This window comes from Camelina sativa, chromosome 17 (assembly GCF_030686135.1).
Source record: "Camelina sativa cultivar CO46 ecotype springtype chromosome 17, ASM3068613v1".
Classification (NCBI taxonomy): domain Eukaryota; kingdom Viridiplantae; phylum Streptophyta; class Magnoliopsida; order Brassicales; family Brassicaceae; genus Camelina; species Camelina sativa.
In genome coordinates, this window is record NC_141896.1 from 30445808 (window position 1) to 30468843 (window position 23036).

A 23036-nucleotide genomic window follows, 5' to 3' on the forward strand; every position below is an offset into this window, starting at 1 on the left:
GTTCAAATCTTATTCGAAGAAGTACTTCTAGATCAACTTATGGAGCGTCTATTGTCACGCCAAGTTACCAAAGAGAAAAGACGTCTCTTGTTTCTAAGGAAGAGAAAGTTGTATTTGATTTGTTACCATCACCAAAGGAGCATAAGGAGTTGCTGGTTAAGGATAATCTGTTGGAAATAACAAATTCTCCGACTGAGCAAATAGAAGCCGAAGAACCAAAGCATAAAGAGGTCAACAAAGATCAGAGTGAGGAAGCCACAAAGGAAAGCAGAATCATCAACAACCTTGGCAGTATGGATGATTCAGCTAATGCACTAACAAAGAGGTATCCAATATTATCTATGCTTGAAGAATATACTCTTGATTTCAAAATGGTGGAAGCAGTGGACTTGGTTTTGGGAGATTCAAAATTTTTCAAACTAGAAAACAGATTAAAGAGTTTACTAGAAGGGGTTATGGAACCAAGTATAGAAACCAATGTTCCATTTATGGTAAAGCAAGACAGAGCAACTTTTGGATCTTGAAGGAATAAAGAAAGGTCTCACGGAAAGGGGTACACTTCTGCCTCATGGTCAACAATATGGACTCATATATTTTCTCAAAGAGAAGCCACCAAAATCACTTCAACACTCCAACCCATGGGCGTATAGTTTCAAGGAAAAAACTTTTTCAAGAGGAGGGGTATGATATGATCATGAGACCATCCAAGAAGATCCTTGAGGCTTGTTCAACACGAACAAAGTTGAAGATCAATTCTTCCAGCAAAACAACCATTTGGGATACATTTGATTTACCAAAGGCGTTTAATCTAGATGTTCACTTGATGAGTTTTAGGTCCAATTGGTTTAGGAGCTTCCAGAATTATGTATGGCAATCAGGAGTTGTTTTCTACTAAGCCCAAGATGAAGAAATGATACAGCCCATGTTGTTTCTCATCATCAAATTGGATCAATGAGTCAAAGATCTAAGAAGCTAAGGAATGCACTAAATGGGCTTATTCAAGAGCTTATGGCCAAAGAGAGCATGGGAAAGTCTATTGGGGATGATATCTATCAAGTCCAGCCTACTTTGAGCCTAATTCAAGTCCAAGAAAGCCCAAAATAATCACTTTATTTTGTGGTCAAAGAGGAGTGACGAAAATAGAGTTCAACTCACCTTTGGGAAGGACATCTTGGGAAGGCAAAATTCAAGACTTGGGTCTTCATTCTACTATCTATCTTTATTGTTTCTAGTTTCAAGAATAATTATTACTTGGCTTTGTTACCAAGCTTTATTTTCCTATATAAACTCATGTAAGAGTAATGAAATAATCAGTCCAAATTTTTATCAAAACCTTTTCTTTTTTAGAGTGATTCTCTTATGTTCTTTGTGAACAAAACCTATTGCTTGGTGTGATCCAACAATCAAAACCGACTGCTTGGTGTGATTCTAACAGTCAAAACTTGATCTCCTTGGTGCGAGGCTGAGAAATCGATCCTTTTGGTGCGAGGCTGAAAAGATCAAATCGGTATATCAAGAGTCTTTCCGCAACTCTTGTGCAATCATTCATTCCACCATCCTTATTCTTGAGGCTTCCTTGTCTTTAGAATCAAGGTGTATCTATCTACCAACTCAAAGGTGCCGATTCCTTGGGAGGATCATATCAAGCATGCTCGGAGTGTGTTCTCATCGTTTTGTGGGTCAGAATCTTCTTGTTTCAAAGGTGAGCGCGTGACCATCGCTTATCTAAGCTTGAGATTCACTGATTTTCTTGTTCATGTGTTCATGTGTTATGTGGTTGTTTCCTTGCTTGTGTTTTGTGTATTTGTGGTTCCCTTGGTTTTATGTGGCTTCTGGGAGAGCCTCGGCCAAGCTGGAGGCGTTTGGAGTCAGAGACTTGCGTTGATGTTTGCAGGAAAACAATGTTCGGCAGTTGCGTCGATCGACGCAAATGCGAGGACAGCGCAAAAAACCTAACGAGCATCGATCGACGCATGTGGAAGCATTAGTCAACGCGAATTAGGGTTTTTGGAAATTGTCGAGCAGGCGTTGATCGACACAAGGAGTGTTTCGGTCAACACCAAGTGTTTGCATTGATCAACACAAGGAGTGTGTCGGTCAACGCAACTGATATGCTCAAATTTAACCCTGAACTACTCTCTCAAATTAAGAGATCACTGTAATACTTAGGGGTCGAATTCCACAAGGACTCAAGTCTACACAATAAATTATAGAGTTTTATAATTATGCTAAACAGATTAAGTTAAATTAAAATAAACAATGCAAAATATTAAATAAATGTTGTTGTAAATTCAGAAGATCAAAAAGCTAGGTCTAGGGAATTTTTCAGGAAATTATGAAATATTAAATCAATCAATAAACTAGGATTCAAGCAATTAAGAACAGATCTAGAACTCTAAACACTTTTGTAAATTAAATCAGTTCTCACTGCAAATAATATCTAAATTTAAAACCAGAAAATCCAAATCTCTTTGCAAAATTCTAGGTAATAAATCAGCTTTAAAAACAAGTTTAGATTGTTCACAAAATTATTAAATCAAATCTCTTTGCAAGAAATAATTTTGCTCATCAAAAGGTTTTATCAGGAAAATCAATTATATTCTCATATCAATTTATTTTCCTAAAGTATTAATTCTAGGTAATCAGTCAAGAATTAATATGAAGAACAACCTAAGATGAAGATCTAGATAGATAAAGAATCCTAAATAAACAGATCTAATAATTCATAAAATCCCTATGAAAAACCCTAAACCTAACAAGCAAACTACTCAGACATATTCAATGAAGAACAAAACATAATTTTGAATAATAAGCAATTGAGATTAAAAGAGTAAAGGGAGTTCAAGAAATTCTTCTCTACAAAGCAGATCTCTCTCTTCAAAGCTCTCAAAATCTCTCAGGGTTGCAGGAAAAATATAAACTTGATAGAATAAAAACTTAAGGGTTTGGAAAACCTAAAAACACTATTTATATGTCCTAAAACACGTCAGGGACTTATGTTGCAATTATGGAAAACTTTGGGCAACTTTATAAAACTTCCAAATTTGGGTCTTGAGTCGGCAGAGAGGGGTGTCGATCGATGCCCTCTTGTGTGGTGTCGGTCGATGCTCCTCATAGGATCAGACTCCAAATTGATTTTCTCCAGTTAAATGCTCCAGAATCATCCAAATTGCTCCATTTTGCTCCTTTCATGCTAAAAACCTGTAAAGACTCAAAAAAAATCTAGAAACAAATGAAAAGATACTAAAAGACTCCTTATATCATGGTTAAAAATCACAAAAACCATGATATATCAGCAACCTTCACTAGGTGTCATTGTCGATGGACACCAAGAGGGTGTCGGTCGGCACAAAACCTTCAGCAGGCGGCTGCTTTTCCTGGTTTGATTATTTATTTGTTGTTTGTTGATTGGAGATTCTCAATTGCTTGTGTGTATGACCCAGTAGATGGGAATTCAGCAGGCGGCTGCTTTTCCTGGTTTGATTATTTATTTGTTGTTTGTTGATTGGAGATTCTCAATTGCTTGTGTGTATGACCCAGTAGATGGAAGGATTGCCTCACTTAGTATTTATGATAATACTCATAAGTCTCAATTGTTGTTTGTGATGCAGGTAAAGGCAATTTGTGATCTTAGAATTAAGGCAATGAAGAGAAGAATGTTTTATAGGCTCAATTGTTTGTTCTATGCTGCTGTTAGGTTGCTATAATGGAATATAGAAGTCTAGAACGGTTGTTTAGGTTGCTGTTTCATTGTTCTGTGACTTGGTTATGTTATTAGCATTGCTGGATTGATGTTATTGGTCTATTGGTTATTGTTTCTATTGGAGTTTCTGGTTTAATGTTGTTGTATATTTTCGCTGTTATGTTGATTGGGGTTAGGTTGTTTGTGAATATGAGATTACTAGTTTAATATTATATTAAAAATAAAAAATGGGTCGAGTCGTTTTAATTAGACTTGTCTTTAATCAATCCATATATGCAGCCCATTAGTTTTTATTTGTTCGAATTCATTTTCTATATGGTCGAAAGCCTAGTCCGAACATTATGATAAATATAGCTTGAAAGAGCAATATTGGAGGATGGGCTGTTCTATGTGCATTTGTCGATTGCATTCTCGCCAAATTGAGTGAAAGGAGATTTAGAAAACATAGCTTACAATGAATTAAGTGGAAACGACTAGACGTTGATCATGAGATTATCAAGAGGATAACATGGATATTACTGGTCTATAGATGTTGAAGGATATTGTAGGTGAGTTTTTTTTCTCTACGATTTGAAGTGATATCCTTTCTCAACTCAAATATGGAAAAAAAAACTCACTTAAAACACCATCAAGCATCGATATCCTTTCTCGGATCAAATATAGATATTAGTGATCATTTGTTTTGATAATATTTGACATATCGCACGGATCTTATACTAGTATAACTTGCATGACACATATTATATTATAATATCATAATTCCATATGTATCACGAAATTCAGTTATAATATATGTTATCTTAGGGCATATGCATCGGTAGTCCTATGCACCGTCCTTCGTAATTAATCGATTTAATTTAAATGTAAATTTGTTATTTATTGAAGATACGTTTCTTATTATGGGACGTTGTTTACTCCGTCCGTCCGTCCACGTGGCAGGCGTTGAGAGAATTTTTTTTTCTCTCATTTTCTTCTTTTGCAGAATCTCTCTCTTTCCTCTCTCTCGACGAAACGGTGAATCGATGGACGACGGAGGCGAGTTTGTCGGCGGCGGTTTCATGCATTCTCAGGTGACTACTCCTTTCGCATGACTCCTCTTCGTCCCTCAAGGTTTTTTTCCTCACTCTCTCTCTGATTAACTTCTCAATCTGACGAATTCGATCAATCCTTTCCGCGGTTTGTTAAATCCAAGTCTATCACTCCGTGCTTTGCCTTCCCATGCTCTTGGAATGATGTTGATTTCGTGATTTTTGCATCTTATCATAGATCTATAAATGAATTGGAATAAAGTTTTCAACTTTTTTTAAGGAGGGAATAGAATGTGTTTGCTTGATCTGATCAGATTTTTTTACCATTGAAATTTCATGATTCAATCATGGTTAGAGCTTGGAACATAGCGAGTGGTGGTTTTGAATTAAAGTTGGTTCTTGTTAACTTCAATCGTGCTTCTTGAAGGTCTACGTAAGGGCTCTCTTCTGCTGAGATAATGATCAAAATTTAAGAAGCTTATTCTACCAGCATTAAAAAAGTTCGAGAAGTTGGAAATATTGTCCCTTGCGGATCTTCCTTCAGTCAAGGGTCAGTTCTTGAAGGAGTTTGTTACTGCTAGAGGACAGACCCTGAAGCAGCTAATTTTGACCAACTCTGGGTATGCCTCTTGAATTTCCTTGTTTCACCCCTTTTGATCCGGTCACTATTTTCTTATTTGGCTTTGGGAATTTGGTGCAGGAAATTATCTGATTCTTCTATCAAAATCATCTCTGAAAACTGTCCCAATTTAACCGTGCTTGACCTGGCTAACGTATGTAAGTTGACGGATTCTTCTTTGGGCTACCTTGCAAATGGCTGTCAAGCTCTAGAGAAATTGATTTTTTGTCGCAACTCTTTTAGGCAAGTCTCTATACCCATCTGTATTCATGCTTACTGAAAAGTTACTTTCTCATTTGAATGGTCATGCTATATTGGTACAACCACACAAGGTTGATCCATGATTTTCTTATTTTCCGTTATGTGTGAGAAACTTATGGTGTTACTAAGTTAAATGACTCTGTTGATGTCAAACCAATACACATAGTCATGTTTTTGTGAACTGTGATGGTTGTGTTGAATGTCAAAGTTAACAAACGCTTCATATGTCTCTCTATAGTGATGAAGCTGTAGCTGCATTTGTAGAAACCACAGGCCGTTGTCTGGAGGAGCTATCACTAAACAATGTTAAGACGGTAAATGGATCTCTTTCCCACTTTGCCATCAATCTACAGAGTCATGCTCAAGTCAGACACTAACACATTTGTTTTATGTTCAGGTTGGCCACAACACGGCCCTAGCAATTGCCAAACATTCAGAAAAGCTTGTGTTTGTGTTTCGATTGTGTAAATTAAAACTTTAATATGTTTTTACATATTTATTTAAATAATTAATTTTTTAAATTAAAAATATTATGAAGGACCAAAATCTGAAGGACACCAATGCTAATACATAACTTAAGAAACTCTCAAAATAGGAACAAAATATTTGAAGGACCAAATATTAGTCCTAACCGATGCACATGCCCTTAGGTTATCCCCAACAGGGGCTTTTAAGAGAGGTTTTATTGGAAAAGTAGGAAGAAAATAAATCAGAAAGAAAATAAAAGAAGAAGAGCTCCTCTTATTTAGTATACTCGATTTAATATAAGAGGCGGTGAGGTGTCAGCGCATGGTTTGACGAAGAGATTTATTGAGAACCATTTTTTTTCCCGATTGTGTTCTTCCCTTCCTCTCTCTTTCTCTCGCTCTCTGTCGCGAATCTCTTAATCGGAGGAGATTGATGATAGACTCTGGTCTCATCAATTGAATTGGTTGGAATCGTTGGAGATTGAAATTGAAAGTTACGAGAAGAGCAGAGAGGCCAACACTATAAAAAGCAGGCTTTGATCTCACTACCTCCACCGTGATCCCTCCACTGCTGCTCTTGCTCAAGCAGCTAAGAATCAGCAGCTAAGGGTCTATTGCAAAGACTGCTTCCCACACAATTTCGTAGCTTTGATTTCAGAATTATCTCAAAGGTTCTTCCTTTTTTGCCTTTAACCCTGTTGTGCTAGAGTTAGGTTTTACAGTAGTGATTGTTTTTTTTTGTTTCAATAGGATGTTTGTGGTGGGAGTAGCTACCAGAGACTATTCTCTTCCAAGCTTTGTTTATTTCTAACTTGGATTTCAGGATTAAAGGCACAACTGGAGTTGAGATTGCTTCTGGCCTCAATTGGTATTTGAAGTATAAATGTAATGCTCATGTTTCTTGGGACAAGACTGGTGGCATTCAGATTGCCTCTGTTCCACAGCCTGGATACTATTACCAACATGTTGTTACATCTAGCTGTAAGACATATACACGTCTTGGAATCAAACTTTTCTCATGTGTCAATGGTTATGTAATGAATCACTCACGTCACATAGCTGCTCCTGCTTACTTGTTTACTTCCAGATTCATATGTTTGGTGGGGATGGGATGGGAGAGAGAGATTATCTTTGTTTAGAGCCTCTTGCTCGTTGTTGACTGCTTCTATTTTATGACAATGGTTACAAGGATCAAGGATATGGAAATCTCCAAACACCAGGTACTTCTCTTTTATTTTCTCTGCAAACTATGGGCTGGATCAGTTGATGCAGATGCAGTTTTATGGTTGTGATCAGAACATGTCTAGTATGGGTAACTCCGGGTTGATGCAGCATGAAGTTTATGGTTATGATCAGAACTTGTGTACGAGTGATATTACCGACAGAAACGTTCCAGATCCTAGTCTCTCAAACACAGTCTGAGATTTCTCTGAAATCAATCAAACTGTCCATTTATGAAGCTGTCTATGCATTGCATTGGTGTCTATTTGGTAGTACGAGGACAATTAATATGTATATTGCATCAACATATAATTTTCTTTATTTGTACCTTCTTTATGAATAAGAACATTGTGTTTAGTAAGTGTTGTTCTTGGTCTATATTTTGGTTCTATCTCTGCATTGTCACAAAATTTACAAGTTGAATATAGTTCTTTTTCGGTTCTGTTTTAGCGAATAAAAAGTTACCAAATTACACCCATCAAAGAGGGAGTTATGGGTGAGTTTATGAACAAGATTGCGTATGCTTTTTCTTAAATGTGGCTAGCTTAAAATTTTATTCTCAAGATTGTTTCTGCAGTTGGTATTATGGTAAGCATTTCCTCTTTTTATGTATTTTACTTGTCATTTATTATGTTTTAATGTTTCCTATGTTTTAATTTTTATGAAATGCAATAATTTTATAAATATACTAGCAATCGACCCGCGCTACGCGCGGTAGTTAGACTAAGGTATATTTCCGGCTTTTTTATGTATATTATTGTTTGGTTATGTAAATTCATTTTTTTGTCTGTTTTTGTATTTGATTTGAGTGCTTATATTGTTTTGTTGGATATTTTTTTAAAAAATAGGTTTTGCAGTAAGTATAATTTAGTTTGCTGTTTATTTAAAAAATTGAAATTATCTTGTGTGTTTTTTTAATGTTTTCTTTGAAAATTATAATGAGAAAAGTTAACATTGTGTAGTTAAAGTTGGTCTATTGGATCATTTTTGTATGTTATTGAGTTGAGAATGGATTAGTTCTTTTTCAAAATTTGATGTCCTCGTGAACAGATTGGAGAAGAGCAATGTTTGCTATCTAAAGGACAGTTTGAGTATTGAAATGCTCGTAATCATTTTTTCAGTCATCCCTTTCATATATCCATTTTTTTTGGGTTCATGTATTTGGTTGATTTCCTCCTCGCTTGGCATTTGTAGGGGATATTTGGTTATCCCCCGTTGATTTTGGTAAACATAAGTGTTAATTGGTATGCAAATTCGTTTATATGAAAATGTGTTGTCTTTCTTAGATTTCCTAATTAAGTTGGAGTTTTTTTTGTGTTCTTAGTTGTAATTTTTTTTTCCATTTGTTCTCTGAGTGATTTTTTGGATTTGATGTGAGTTGTATTTTGGGAAAAATTAATTTTCGTGTTTATCTTGCTGTTATTTTATACAGTCCGGGTTGTTTTTTTGTTGGCTCGGTTTTCATTTTCATATTATTTTAGTGCTACGGTTATCTGATTGTGGTACTCGTATTTCTGAATCTCTTTAGTTTTCTAAAGGTGTGTGCATCTCTTACCTTCTTTGTCTTTGGTGATGGTTTTGTGCTGCCAAATAATGTTAATTGATATAACAAAGAAATATTATTTTCAACAATATATATGTTGTATATCACTTACCTGATTGGTAACGACTGTTACTTGTGGCTGTAAAGACTTTTAAAATTTTAGTTGTAGAGAATTTGCCTGTAGATGCTTTAACTGTAAAAACTCTAACTGTTAAAATTAAATTGGTAACAAATACTTTTAAAACTGAAGCTGTTACTTTTTATTATTAAAATATATTAAAATAATGATAATGAAAATAAAAATAATTATTATTGAAATGGATCTTAAAGAAAAAAAAAAAGAATAATTAATGTGTAAAAAAGAAAAGTAACTCACAACGCTTTTAAGAAAAAAAAGTAAAAAAAAAAAGTATAATTGACAAATAAATGGCTGTCAATGCTTTTATTTTTTCTAAAAGTCTTAAAAGTCTGGTATCAATCAGAGATAAAGGAGATATGGTGGAAGGAGATTAGAATTCAGTCTCTTATCTAAAGTTGTGTAGCAAAGAATAAAATTAGGGATAAAGGAGATTAGATTCACTTGTGGACAGGGGCGGACCCACGTTATGGTTTGTGGTGGCAGTTGCCACCAGTAATATTAAAAATCTTCAAATTTTTACGCTAAGCAAAAGAAGATAAGTGGCATAATGGCTTGAGAAAACGTTAGAATATCTCCAAGGGCGAGGGTTCGACACCACCCGGTGACAATCTGCCACCACTATTTATTTTTTCTTGGTCCGCCCCTGCTTGTGGACAAAGAGAAAGACGTATTGTATCGAATCAAAGATCACCAATCACAATAGAATCAGTTTCATGGTGTTAAACTGTGAGCACGCACGCCGGCCAAGTTTTTGTTATGAAACATTATTCTTCCAAACCATCTCCCCGATCTGCACATAGATTAACAAGAACCATCGTTAATTTGTAAGACCCTACGTGAAAACCATAAATAACCCTAAATCCCCAAGAACTTTATACCTTTACTTGGTCGTCATATCAGATGAGAGTAGAAGAAACACCATGGAATCAAACAAACTCCTCAACTGATCCTCACTTGCAAAGACACTAAAACGACACCTGCACCATATCGACGATTCTATGAACCATCGATAGTTTTTAAGTATGAAATAGCAGCCTAAGTTCAAACCCTTAAATCCCAAGAGCATAGATCTAAAAATCCAAGTGAAGAAGTTTCATACCTCTTTGTTAAAGCAATTGAATATGTCTCTGGTTATCCCTTCCCATTGTTTAGAGATGAAATTCCTGCAAGAGAAAATAAAATTAGTTACTCGTACATTAATAAAACAGATTCATTAAGCTATGAGTCTGTTATAAAGTGAACCATATATCTCTCTTCCATCCATATAGAGAAACAGAACCAAACAAAACAAAAATCTCAGTATCACTTATAAATTGTGTCGATGATCGAAAAAAGACCTTAAACAGTCTGAGTCTTCCTCATCATTCTTCAAACCATCTATGATCTGCACATATAGAAGAAACCACCGTTAATTTTAAAGTTAGAATTAAACAACTGCATAAGTGTTGATAGAAGTGGTGTCCACAACTCTAGGATAATTATTAGTTTAGTAAACTTTAAACAGAACAAATCAAAGAAGAGAATTTTTCCATTGGATGAAAAGGAACCTTATAACTCCATCAGGAGAAGCTAGCAACATCTAAAACGGAAAAAAAAAAAAAAAAATCTCAGTCCCTATCCGATCTTAATTTGTGTAACAAAGAAGAAAACTCTAACAAAATTAGACTCATCTCTGGATGGAGAATTTGAAGTGGAAAAGGAAGAAGATGTATTGGATAGAGTCAAATTTAATCAATCACCATAAAAACAGTTTCATGTTGTTGACCTGTCAGTACGCATGCCGACCAATTTTTTTCTTATGAAACGTTATTCTTCCAATCAACCTCCCCAATCTGCACATAGATTGATAAGAACCATCGTTAATTTGTAAGAGCCCAAGTGAAACCCATAAATAAACCCTAAATCCCCAAGAACTTAATACCTTTACTTGTCGTCAAATCAGATGAGAGTAGAAGAAACACCATGGAAACAAACAAAGTCATCCACTGATCCTCACTTGCCAAGACATCAAAACGACACCTGCACCACATCAACGATTTAAGAACCATCGTTAGTTTTTTAAGTCTGAAATAACATACTAAGTTTAAACCATAAAATCCTAAATGTATAAATCTTAAAATCCAAGAGAAAAAGCTTCATACCTGCTTTTGACACTTCTTTCGCTAAAGCAATTGAAGATGTCTCCGTATGCTGGTTGGTAATCCCTTGCCATTGTTTAAAGATGAAATTCCTGCAAAGTGAAAAAAAAATGAGTTCCTCGTAGAATAATAAAAAAGATTCATTAAGTGATGAAGACTCAAAAATGCATCATTCATCCGTAATAATGTGAACCATATATATCTCCTCCCTCCATCTAGAAAAACAAACAACAACAAGCAAAACAAAAATCCCAGTTTTCACTTGTGGATTGTGTTGACGATTGAAACAAAACCTTAAGAAGTCTGAGTCTTTTTCATTCTTCAAACCATCTTTGATTTGCACATATAGAATTAAAAGAACCATTGTTAATTTGTAAGAATTTAAGTGAAAACAATAAATAAAACCTAAATCTCCAGGAACTTTATATCTTAACCTGGTCGTCGAATCAGATGAGAGTAGAACAAACACAGTCCTCCACTGATCGTCACCTGCAAAGACACGAAAACAACACCTGCACCACATCAACAATTCTAAGAACCATCGTTAGTCAAGTCTGAAATTACAGCCTAAGTTCAAACCATAAATCCCACATGTATAAATTTTAAAATCCAAGTGAAAAAGCTTCATACCTGCTTAGACACTTCTTTCGTTAAAGCAATTGAAGATGTCTCTGTTTGCTGGCTGGTTAGCCATTACCATTGTTTAAAGATCTGTAAAAGAAAATAAAAATGAGTTAATCATAGATTAATAAAACAAATTCCTTAAGCTATGAGTCTGCTCTAAAGTAATGAAGACTCAAAATGCATCATTCATATGTAATAATGCGAAGAAACTGAACCTTATATCTCCTCCCTCCATCTAGAGAAACAGAAACAAATCAAAAAAAGGGAGAGAGGAGTTTGAGATTACTTACAGATCAAGAAGAGAATTTTTCCATCGGATCAAAGGGAGCCTTAAATCTCCATCTGAAGAAGCTAGTAACACCTAAAACCATTTAAAATATCTCAGTCTCTATCCGATCTAAATTTGTGTAACAAAGAATAAAAATCTAAAGAAAGTTAGACTCACCTCTGGATGGAGAATTTGAAGTGGACAAGGAGGAAGACATATTGAATAGAGTCGAAAATAATCAATCACCATTGAAACAGTTTCATGTTGTTAACCTGTGAGCACGCATGCCGACCAGTTTTTTTCTTATGAAACGTTGTTCTTCCGAACCACCTCCCCAGTCTGCACATAGATTGACAAGAACCATCGTTAATTTGTAAGAGCCTAAGTGAAAACCATAAATAACCCTAAATTCCCAAGAACTTAATACCTTTACTTGTCGTCAAATCAGATGAGAGTAAAACAAACAACGTCCTCCTCCAATCCTCACTTGCACCATATCCTGCTAATTCATCAACGATTCTGAGAGTTAGAAGAGAAGATACAGTGATCGTAGGAAAATTGTATTTTTACGGTCAAGAAGATGATTGTACCACCATCGATGTCGTTGTTGTTGTTTGGGTCATCATCATCATTCCTCTGTTCTGAGTCTTCTTCATTTTTCAAAATCATCAACTACCAAGAGAGAGAGAGGGGGAGAGAGTCGCTCTCTCTTAAACTTTTATTCTATTTGGTGAAGAGTGGAGACTGAAGAGTGTGTGTGTGTGTGTGTGTGTGAGTGTGTTCTACATGCTTCAAGCCATCTCTGATCTGCACATATAAAATTAGAAGAAAAATCGTTAACTTTCAAGTCTGAATTTAAGCAACAACCTAAATGAAACCATAAATAGATAAACAATGAATCCCCAAAGTCTGAATTACAGCTGCATGAGTGTTGATGATGGTGGTGTCCACAATTCTAGGACAACTTCCAATGGGCTGCATTGAATATAACCCAAAAAAAAATTATTATGGGTTGAGTAAACGGGAAACAGAACAAAAAAAGAAAGGCAGAGAGGATTTTGAGTTTACTTACAGATCAAGAAGAGTTTTTTTCCATCGGATGAAAGGTGACCTTATATTTATTCAATTGTTGATGATTGAAACAAAACCTTAAGAAGTCCAAGTCTTTTTCATTCTTCAAACCATCTCACCGGTCTGCACAAAGAATTAGAAGAACCATTGTTACTTTGTAGTTGTTAAAGTGACAACCATTAATAAATCCTAAATCCTTAAGAATTTATACCTTAACTTGGACGTCGTCGAATCAGATGAGAGTAGAAGAAACACCATGGAAACAAACAAAGTCCTCCACTAGTCCTCACTTGCAAAGACACCAAAAGGATACCTGCACCACATCAACGATTCTAAGAACCACCATCATTAGTTTTTTAAGTGTGAAATAGCAGCCTAAGTACAAACAATAAATCCCACATGTAGAAATCTTAAAATCCAAGTGAAAAAGCTTCATACCTGCTTAGACTTCGTTAAACGCAATTGAAGATGTCTTTGTATGCTGGCTGGTTAGCCCCTGCCATTGTTTTAAGACGAAGTTCCTGCAAGAGATAAAAAAAAATGAGTTCCTCGAGATTAATAAAACAGATTCGTTAAGCTATGAGTCTGTTCTAAAGTGACGAAGACTCAAAATGCATAATCATCCGTAATAATGTGAACCATATATCTCTCCTACATCTATATAGAGAAACAGAACCAAAAAAAACAAAAACCTCAGTATTCACTTAAATTGTGTCGATGATCGAAAAAAACCTTAAACAGTCTAAGTCTTCCTCATCATCCTTCATACCATCTTTGATCTGCACATATAGAAGTAACCATGGTTAATTTTAAAGTCAGAATTTAAACAACACCCTAAATAAACCAAAACCAAAACCAATTTATTAATTGATTAAGCAAAAACTCAATCTGTTTCGTTATTAAAGTCAGCTAGTGGTTTCTTAAATCTAGAGCGTTCAGTATAGTATTGTTCAATGTATAATTGGGTTAAGATAGAAACAACCTTCTCATCAATAAGTAGGAAGTCGATGCCCATGAGTTGGCCTCCTTTTTTGACATTCCGAGCAGGCCAGTGACAAAGCATTCTTCCGACGATCTGTTGGTGAAGGCGACCAGCTTTGAGATTTTCAAATGAAACGATAGGGGAATCCATTTTAGTGAGGAGAAATCAAATAGTCGAAGACAATAAAATGAAGCATCAATAGGAGCAGAAGACATTATATAGGACTTACACCAATTAAAGATAGAGTAGTGGGTCTTCAATTGCAAGATTGAGCATTGAATGGGATAAAGTCACTTTAATAGAAAAACGTTACAATGGAGATCGAAGAGAAGGAAGACAGCGAAAGGTTTTGTGTAGGATTGGAGAACATTTATTTCAAAGATGGAAGCGAGTGAATCCATTTATTGCTTCCATTAGGAGAACAGGATGAAAAATGAGAAGAGGAGGACGCTTCAGGTCAACACCGCCGTCGTACGTTGTGGAATCGGGGAAAAGGAGTTTTATTCCGCCGGAGAAAAACAAAAGGGCTTAGTGGATAATCTCACAAAAATTGGGGAAATTAAATGGGCTTTAACATTAACATAAAAGAATAAAATATATGGGCTTATTTTGAAAATATGGGCTTACAACAAATGAGAGAATGCTGTGGTGGCAGCACCAGGAGTGAGGAAACTATACTTTATATATATAGATAGATAGATAGATATCTCAAATGCAATAATTTCATATTCTAATTTAATTTTTTTATTTTCAAAAAAATAAAATAATTAAGAGACTCAAAATAAGAACCCACCATTGGGAGAAAAACTTTTAATTAACAAACCCAAAGTTCTTAATCATCTCAAACTACAAAATATATGAATAAATAATTTAAGAACCCCTAAAATATATCCCCCATTGGGCTTGCCCATCTTTAATACTAACATATTATTTAATAGAAGTTTTCCCTAGCCGCTCTCTTTCTGGCACAATTTCCAAGGCATCTTCTTCCGACGGCGTTGAATTCAATCGGCACCGCTGGGATACTGTCCGTGCATCTCTGCGTTTTCTATTGTCTTATAAGCCTAATTTGGTCCCAGTTTGAATTCACCGGAGGTTCAACGAGTTCTCAATCTGCTACTCCGACCTTGCTTCAGCTTCATCCTCTCGTCCCCTTCTCTGCTCATCTGGTGGGTTTCCTCGACGAGCTGTCTCTCTTGTGCCCCCAGCCTTTCAACGCTAAATCTGATCCCTCTTACCACATCGCAAACTCTAGCCTATGTCTCTCTTACCGGCTCCCTTGGATGTCAACCCTAACATCTCCTTGTTCCTCAGATTCAGATCCCCTCACCAAGTGTGTTACTTGGCTGCAGCTGGACGAGAGCTCTGTTTTGATGCTAGAGCTGCACAAGATCTAGACAAGGCTTTTTGATCCAAGAAGTGTACTTCAATTTCCCAGGTCTGTCCTAAATCTCTTTTTGCCTATAGCATCCTTTTGTTTTGAACTTTAGAACCTTTTATCCGAAGACTGCAATTGGAACGGAACCACCCAATGTTGCTAGTTTGGAACAATAGTTATTTGTGAATCTTGTCCTTAGATTCATCTAGGGATGCATCTCTTGATTGTCATTTTTTAAAGACAATTGGCATTATGACCCTGACTCTACAGAGCGGTGGTTACCGGAGTGTTTTGAACCCCTCATATACTCTTTATGTGATCCTTTAAGCCCTCACAAGTGATACTTATAGTCCCCACTTGGGTTACAAGCTCTCGTTGGCTGTTAAAAGAAGATTGAGGAAGGTCGGCATTATGATCTCATCTTCAAGGAGAGGTGGTTATCGATGCTTCCCTCACCTTTTCACCACATCTCCTCTGTGCTCCGAGAACTGTCAAATGCATCACACTAATGTCAGGGAGACTTCACCTCTTTACAAAATTGGAAGAGCATCGGCATTGTGATCCCAACTCTATGTAGATGCGGTTACCCACACCTCAAGCTAACATAACCCAACTCTAAACCCACAACCACCATCCTCCCTGCCAATGAGCTTAGTCTATTGGTTATGGAGCCCAAATTAACGTCCGACTGTCTAGCGATAAGGACTATCCACCATGTTCCCACCCTGCTTGTGAATGTGGTTTCGACTTCCATTGGATTCCCTCTTGATTTGTTGCTTCTCTGCTCAAGTTTTCAACATCTTTTGCATATTTGGTCAAACTTTCTATCCATTTTATCTACTTTTAAGTTTGCTTGTATCATTCTTGTATCTTGTCCTTTGTTGGCTAAGCCTTTAAACATTGTACTCATCTACCTGTTTGAATGAATGAATGAGAGGTTTGCAAAAAAAAAAAAAAAGATCTTGTTATTTTATGGTATCTAATTGAATAAATAAAAATTAAAACATTAATCAAAATAAGGAAATAAAATTAGTTTCAAGAAATTATATTCAAATGTAAAAAAATTATATATATATATATATATATATATATATATATATATATATATATATATATATATATCTCTTCAAATTGGGATAATTAAATCTTTGGTTGCACCATTTTTCTAATCTTAAAAATGGTTATTTTCCTTTCCTCGGGAGTCCGGAGGTTTATGTTATAAAAACTAAGGAGGTGTATTGAAACTATGATTTTGGAAGATTTGATGGGATTTAGGAAATTTGGAATTTTGAAAGATTTTAGATAAGTTGATATGATTTATTGTAAAATTCTTTCAAATCCCATATAAAAACCATGAGCTCTAAATTTCAAAAATCATTAAAATCCGACTTTTTAAAATACATGATTGAATAACATAAGACGAGGACATCCATGTTGCGAGGGGGGAGAGCGATTTGTGTGGCCAGAGGGAGCGCCTTAAGTTAAGACTAAGAGCACCCAAGTTAATCACTGAGATTTGAGGAGGTTAAGGCGACTACTTATAAACCCTAATCAAAACCCCCAACCCTAAGCCTCGTTTGCTCTGAATCGTCTTCCTTTTGGATTGTCCCGTTGCTAAGTATATCACTCAAACAATCTGATTTCGAAATTTCTGAGTAAAGATGGTAACTTTAGCACTCTCTCTTCTCTCAATTTCGACAAAGATTATGTTTTTTTGGTGTTTGGGTTTTGAGGGTTCATATTCGTTTCTCTGTAACACTAAAATGTATGTTTCAGAATTTTGATTGATGTTGTTACATTTCACATAGGGGCTTGTAACTCTTGATTCAGGGACTAGAAAGCTTTCATCTTTGATTACAAAAAATGGTTTTTTTTCTTTCCCTTTTGTTGCAGGCTCCTGTTTGTCAAACTTGTGGTGACATTGGTTTTGAAGAAGCACTAGTTTTTTGTGACTCTTATAAGATTGAGGGTATACACCGGTGAGTTTGGTTCTTGATTTTTTCCCTTGTAGTTTGATTGAGTTGTGTTGTGTTATGTATATCCCTATACCAGAGAAATGGATTGGCTCATTTGTGTTATAACCTGTTTCTATTGTTTTTTTTTTCAATTATTGTGTGGGCATAACACCGGCTCCTTTTACGGAATACATAACTTGGATATGCGAGGACTGTTATGAGAGTGAAAGTGAGTCTGATAGCATAGAAGTTGACCAGACTGCTAAGCTTACACATATATTGAAGAAGTGTGACAGAAAAAGGAAGAAGAAGAAGAGAAAAGGAAGCAGCAATCACACCTGCCCAGTTTTAGCTGAGGACCATGGGCTCCAGGATGCTACCAATGTTGAACCTATGGAGGTGTCTTCTTCACCAATTAAAGAAACAGTGGAGTCTAACTCTGGTACAGACCATAACGCTGGTACCAGCAAAAGGACTGACATCAGCTTAATTGTAAGTCTTCTTCCGATCTGTTTTGTCAATTTCTAGGGGGTTGATGTCTGTAAAAGGAGAAGAACAGCTATAGCTTTGATGGGATTGCTGCTCATCTATCAAGCTTAGCCTGCCCTATAGTTCATGAAAAGGCAAGCTCGTTATGGGGCTGCCTCTCTGCTGAAATGTTTCCCAGGATGGAAATATGGCCAAAAACCTTTCTGAAGAATGGAGGACCTAAGGACGATAGTGTTGCTCTTTTTTTCTTCCCTAGTTCCCTTCCAGTCAAAGGTATACATTTAAATACTGATATCTTTCTTATCTTTTTTTTTTCTCTTCCTATGCATATTTTGAAAAAGTGTCTGTGTCTGGCCATTTTTGTTTTTGGTTTCCAGTAACAATGAAAAGACTTTCTATTCCCTTGTTGGTGAAATGGAGAAGAATGATTTGGCGATGAGATGCCTGCTTGATGATGCAGAACTGCTACTTTTCACCTCTTTTATGTTACCAGTGGATTTTTGGTGTAAGTCGTAGAGAACTTTTTATCTATAATAGAACTCTATTTTCTATTACAGTTTGTTCTTTTCATTATTCGCAAGAATAGGTAAAACTAATAAAGGTGATTATGGTTTGCAGCTTTTAACTCAAAGGACTACCTGTGGGGTGTCTTCAAGCCCAGACGTACTCCTCCACATTAGTCACTAGACTCGCTACCTTTAAGAGTCTTTGCATTTGAGCAAGGTTAACAAACAGATGAGAAAGCTTGGTGGTGTAATTGTTGATAGTTAGCCAGACTCTGTACAGAATCTACTTGAGTTGGCATCCTTAATAGCATATCTTTGTCTCTTTTTGGTGGTTTTGTGCGACCGATTAGTCAAATGAGTGGTAACTTTGAGATCGTCCTGATTGTCGAACTTGATATTGATATAGTACCTTCCTAGACAGTAACCTAGTCTGAGAAAAGATGTGTTTCAATAATGGACAATCATAGAGAGTAGACAGATGATAATATTGGTAGAAGGAGTTGATACTTGATATTAGTTGTGGTAGGCACAATGCTTAAATATGTCCTCTCACTGTTAATACCTGATATTAGCTATGGTAAGCACAGTAAACTATAAATAAATTATTATAACAATCATAATCAAAGATTTAGACAATGACTTTCATTCGTACTTTTCCCTCTATTAAACAAAATTATCATTCACTCAACAGAACGATATCACCAAATTCAATATGCCCAAAACTAATCAGTATTTAGTGGTAAAAAAAAATAAAGAAGATTATGTCGCATTTTTAAAATAGATGTTTTCGTTCAGTTTTCAAATTAAAATATATACTAGATAATAGCGCGGAATTTTTTTTTTATTTTGTTATTTGTTAATATTATATTTATGTTGTATCATTTATTTACATGTTATATAATATAGTACTATATGGTGAATTTTAATTTATATTAAACTATTAATATGTAGGCCTGAAAACTACTACCAATACCCATATTGGACCCGTTTTTCGGTTTGTATCCATCACGAAAAAAGGTACCCGCAGTTTTAGGGTTGAGTGAAGGGTATAATAATTATATTATCCATGAATAATGATCGAGTATCAGATATTAATTTAATTTTTGAGTCTCATTACCTATTTTATTACCCGACTCATAAATACATGTTAATATTTCGTAGAATAATGTTACCAGCGTGAGGAAATATTTATGTAAATTTGGATTTGTTTGTTACAAAATAATAGTAGAAAATTTATTAATTCTACACATTTTATAAAATCATATATTTAATTTACTTAAGGTCATACACTGATTTCAACCAGTAGTTGGTACTACTATTTTGGTTTGGTGCAATATCAAATTCGTTAATTATACGTTCGGTAAAGCCAAAAAAATCCAACAAAACATGTATTGACCCGTAATTTGGTATTACAAATTGATGTGATCGTGTTTAGAGATCTTAATATACCAAATTTACAAATTGAAGTAATTGATATAACATGTTGTATATTAATTTTATAGGTAAAAATTACAATTAGGTTATGTATATTATCAATATTATACACTTAGTATTGTTTATATAGTGAATATTGTGTATAAACAATTAAGTTTTAGCCAATTAAATAGTTTGTTATTATTTCCTAAGATTTATGAAACAATAAATAGAGTTTTATTATTTTGTAAAGAAATCTAAACTTTTCTTATGTTAGTTATTAGAATAATTAAAATATAATAGCACTAGATAAGGATCCGCCCGTTATGCGGGTTTAAAGTTTTGTAAATAAAATTAAATTTAACAAAAATATATTAAAATTTATTGTACGTTATTTATAAGTTTTATTTTTTTTATAATATACTAATCTATATCTATTTACAAATCTTTTATGTATGTTAAACATATTTTTTTTATACCTATATAATGTATATTACAAATATATTTTTTACCACCACCTAGAAAATGTCTGTATGAACACATTAAATCAACTATTATATTTTTTTTTTACTTTCACTTTTGCACAGTTTTTTTTAATTACTAAAACATTTCGAATAAAAATAGGGTATAACCAACTATGGAGAGAACTTCGGCTCCGCCCTCCTCCCTCATGGAGAGAACCTTGCGTCCAACCTCCTCCACCATGATGAAAACCATGGCTCCACCTTCCTCCTTTGGGGAGATAACCTTGCGTCCAACTTCCTCCACCATAGAGAGAACCTCGGCTCTGCCCTCCTCATGTGTGGAGAAAACATGTTCATATCTTTTAGCTAACTCAAAATGGCTTGCTCCAACCACCAATGATACTAAAGACCATTTTCTAACCTCACAAACTCTTTTAATAGTAACTAATGTTAAATTTTCTAATATATTCGGGGAAGTGTCTTTGACACACCATAATGTAGCTTTTGTCTCTAGAACGCCCTGACTGCCACATTGCTTAGTGAGCCCTATGTCCACGGGCCCACCTTTCTTAGTGGTCCCCGGCCCATATTTCTTAGTGGGCCCCACGTATACTCTTAGCTCACCCATATCCGACGGCCGGTTTGTTACGTCTGAGAGGCTTTAAATACTTGTTTACAGACCCTACAAATCACTATATGATATTTTTTTGTGTTTTGTCCTCACTCGCATATTTCCGACAATCAGTTCCCGAAAGATCATCCATACTGAAACTACTCCAGCTCAAGCACGCTTCGCAAACCAGGGTGTCACAATCTTCGGACTCCTATGGATCTATTAACAACAATTTATGTTTTTTTAATCTATCTATCTATGTTTGTTGTACGATTGTGTTTGATTAGCCTATTTTGTCTAACCATTAGGTTGATGAGCTTCTACTCCTTATCTGCCTTTGGGATTGAATGAATGGTAACAATTATGTTTGCACAAAAAGGTTATATGACCAACCAATCAAAGCTGAGAAATTAGAAAAAAATTAAGCTGACATAAATATAGAAATAATAGAAAATTATAAGCACAATAATATATGAATCCCTAATAATTCAAAAGTGAAAAGATAAATTAAATAAAAAAATCTAAAAATACTATATTAAATTTTAAAATACAGTATAAGAAAAAGAGACACATATATTAATCTTCTTTTGGGTCAAAATATTTATCTTACCTTTACATTAAAAAAGTTTTACCAATAAAACAAAGTTGAAAATAATATTTTGAGTAAATTATTTTGTTAGATGGAAAATATGAGATGATCTATGTTTAATTGTTTATATAGAAGTGAGTATTTACAAAATTTAGAATTAATAATTAACTTTATATTTTCCTTAATCCCATTTCTATTTTTTTGTAGAATTAATAACTTAAAATTAGAAATACGTAAATAATATTATAATTTCAAATTTATGAAATATAAATATATACATATAACCTCCGTATAATTATTAGAAAACTTTATATTTTTATAATTTTTTGATAACAAAATTATTAATATTTTTACATTATTAATATTTTTTTAAACAAAATATTTTGTTTTTTATTGTAATCTCAAATCCTTCCTATTAAATATTAACTTTTACACATGTCAAAATCTCAGATAATTTTTTGATAATTATCTTTTTACATTATTAATATTGTTTAAAACAAAATATTTTGTTTTTTATTGTAATCTCAAATCCTTCATATTAAATATTAACTATTACACATGTCAAAATCTCAGATTGATATAAATTTTGACACATGTCAAAATTTTGTTAATGGTTAACTTTCAAAACTCAACTTTATATAATAAGATTTTGTAATATGTCAAATCAGAACTGGTTAAATTTTTAACAACATAGCTTAAATAAATATATAGATATATTTAAAAAATATAAACAATGTTGTATCCTAATTTTAATATATATTTGTTATTATTAAATGATTTAGATATGTAAATATTTAATCTTAGTTTTATAAATAAATTTAAGTTTTATAATTTTCTAAATAGTATGTTATTGTTTCCTAAGATTTCTGAAACAATAAATAGAATCTGTTTAATTATTTTATTACTTAATTTCGAAATAATTTTATTCTTATTTTATTAAATAATTTCGAAATTATTTTATTAATGATTTCTTGTAATCTAATAAATTAATAATTACTATTTTTTTTAGATAATCATTTTCAGGTTATAACAAATTAATATTAAGATTCTGTTATTATATTTGTATTAAAATATAGTGGCATTTTGTGTAATATTTTATATGGAGTAGAGTTATTTGTTTAAAGGGTTGTTTAAATAAGTATATAGATTAAAATTTATCTTTTCACTGTTTTTTTAAAAGTTCAATTCTAAAATGTGTAGAAGAAAAAACAGAAATTAACAAAGAATAACAATTTTAACCTAGAATTGATTTTATTTATTTTTGTTAAATATTGAAAGATATTTTTTTCTTGATATCTTTTGTGTTGTACTGATATTTTTTCTCCAAAAATGGGATCTTGTTCTTTTTATTGGATAAGTCGTTGGTGGTCCATAAACTTCAGCGAGAGAACCTTTAACATCATCAGCAAAAGCTACATAAATCTGTTAAATAAGTAAATAAATACGTACTTGGACAAAACCCGACTCAACGTAGGCGGTGGTTGGCTAAAATAGTTGCAGAGCTGCAAGTGATAGACTTAAGAGATGATGATGTTTAAAGGTTCTCTTGGGAAACAAAATTGGCA

At 34.1% G+C, this 23036-nt stretch overlaps 2 protein-coding genes, 1 long non-coding RNA gene and 1 other non-coding gene across 25 annotated transcripts; 3 read left to right on the plus strand and 1 right to left on the minus strand.

Moving 5' to 3' along the window:
* Positions 1 to 4603: 4603 nt before the first annotated feature.
* LOC104759768 (uncharacterized) lies at positions 4604 to 6157 on the plus strand. Of its 4 annotated transcripts, none has more exons than XR_015587663.1 (5): positions 4604 to 4773; positions 5159 to 5351; positions 5432 to 5593; positions 5850 to 5925; positions 6009 to 6157. It is a non-coding gene; the product is annotated as an uncharacterized LOC104759768 (transcript). The 4 variants fall into 4 exon arrangements; XR_015587662.1 differs by having other exon boundaries at positions 4605 to 4813; positions 5087 to 5351; XR_015587661.1 differs by having other exon boundaries at positions 4605 to 4813.
* A 150-nt stretch (positions 6158 to 6307) lies between these two features.
* On the plus strand, positions 6308 to 7661 carry LOC104757926 (uncharacterized). The gene is made up of 4 exons (XR_002036150.2): positions 6308 to 6749; positions 6902 to 7059; positions 7166 to 7298; positions 7375 to 7661. It is a non-coding gene; the product is annotated as an uncharacterized LOC104757926 (long non-coding RNA).
* A 1596-nt stretch (positions 7662 to 9257) lies between these two features.
* LOC104757927 (uncharacterized) lies at positions 9258 to 14636 on the minus strand. Of its 19 annotated transcripts, none has more exons than XM_087495853.1 (21): positions 14294 to 14601; positions 14065 to 14177; positions 13815 to 13861; positions 13521 to 13603; positions 13294 to 13414; positions 13084 to 13205; positions 12930 to 12986; positions 12602 to 12818; positions 12439 to 12510; positions 12189 to 12350; positions 12034 to 12104; positions 11817 to 11830; positions 11554 to 11608; positions 11123 to 11211; positions 10903 to 11000; positions 10747 to 10813; positions 10529 to 10560; positions 10319 to 10365; positions 10081 to 10144; positions 9860 to 9958; positions 9258 to 9771 (listed from the first exon to the last, which is right to left on the minus strand). In XM_087495853.1, exons 10-15 carry the CDS (start codon positions 12258 to 12260, stop codon positions 10960 to 10962), a joined length of 342 nt encoding a protein of 113 aa, XP_087351979.1. In that variant the 5' UTR covers positions 12261 to 12350; positions 12439 to 12510; positions 12602 to 12818; positions 12930 to 12986; positions 13084 to 13205; positions 13294 to 13414; positions 13521 to 13603; positions 13815 to 13861; positions 14065 to 14177; positions 14294 to 14601; the 3' UTR covers positions 9258 to 9771; positions 9860 to 9958; positions 10081 to 10144; positions 10319 to 10365; positions 10529 to 10560; positions 10747 to 10813; positions 10903 to 10959. The 19 variants fall into 19 exon arrangements, with proteins under 19 accessions (XP_087351979.1, XP_087351970.1, XP_087351980.1 ...); XM_087495844.1 differs by having other exon boundaries at positions 9860 to 9977; XM_087495854.1 differs by having other exon boundaries at positions 10721 to 10813.
* Positions 14637 to 16863: 2227 nt separating this feature from the next.
* LOC104757928 (PHD finger-containing protein 1-like) lies at positions 16864 to 18767 on the plus strand. The gene is given in 7 exon segments (XM_019238777.2): positions 16864 to 17106; positions 17336 to 17421; positions 17550 to 17925; positions 17927 to 17947; positions 17949 to 18159; positions 18264 to 18391; positions 18505 to 18767. Coding segments are annotated over 6 exon segments (759 nt in total). The 5' UTR covers positions 16864 to 17103; the 3' UTR covers positions 18326 to 18391; positions 18505 to 18767.
* The last annotated feature ends 4269 nt before the right edge of the window (positions 18768 to 23036 follow it).

Coding starts and splice junctions, on each gene's coding strand:
- LOC104757927 (XM_087495847.1), bottom strand. CDS start 12,260: ATGGTGATTGATTATTTTCGACTCTATTCAATATGTCTTCCTCCTTGT. Junction 11,212..11,553: donor TCATCTGATTCGACGACCAG/GTTAAGATATAA, acceptor TTCACTTTGCAG/GAATTTCATCTTTAAACAAT. Junction 11,001..11,122: donor GAAAGAAGTGTCAAAAGCAG/GTATGAAGCTTT, acceptor GATGTGGTGCAG/GTGTCGTTTTGATGTCTTGG.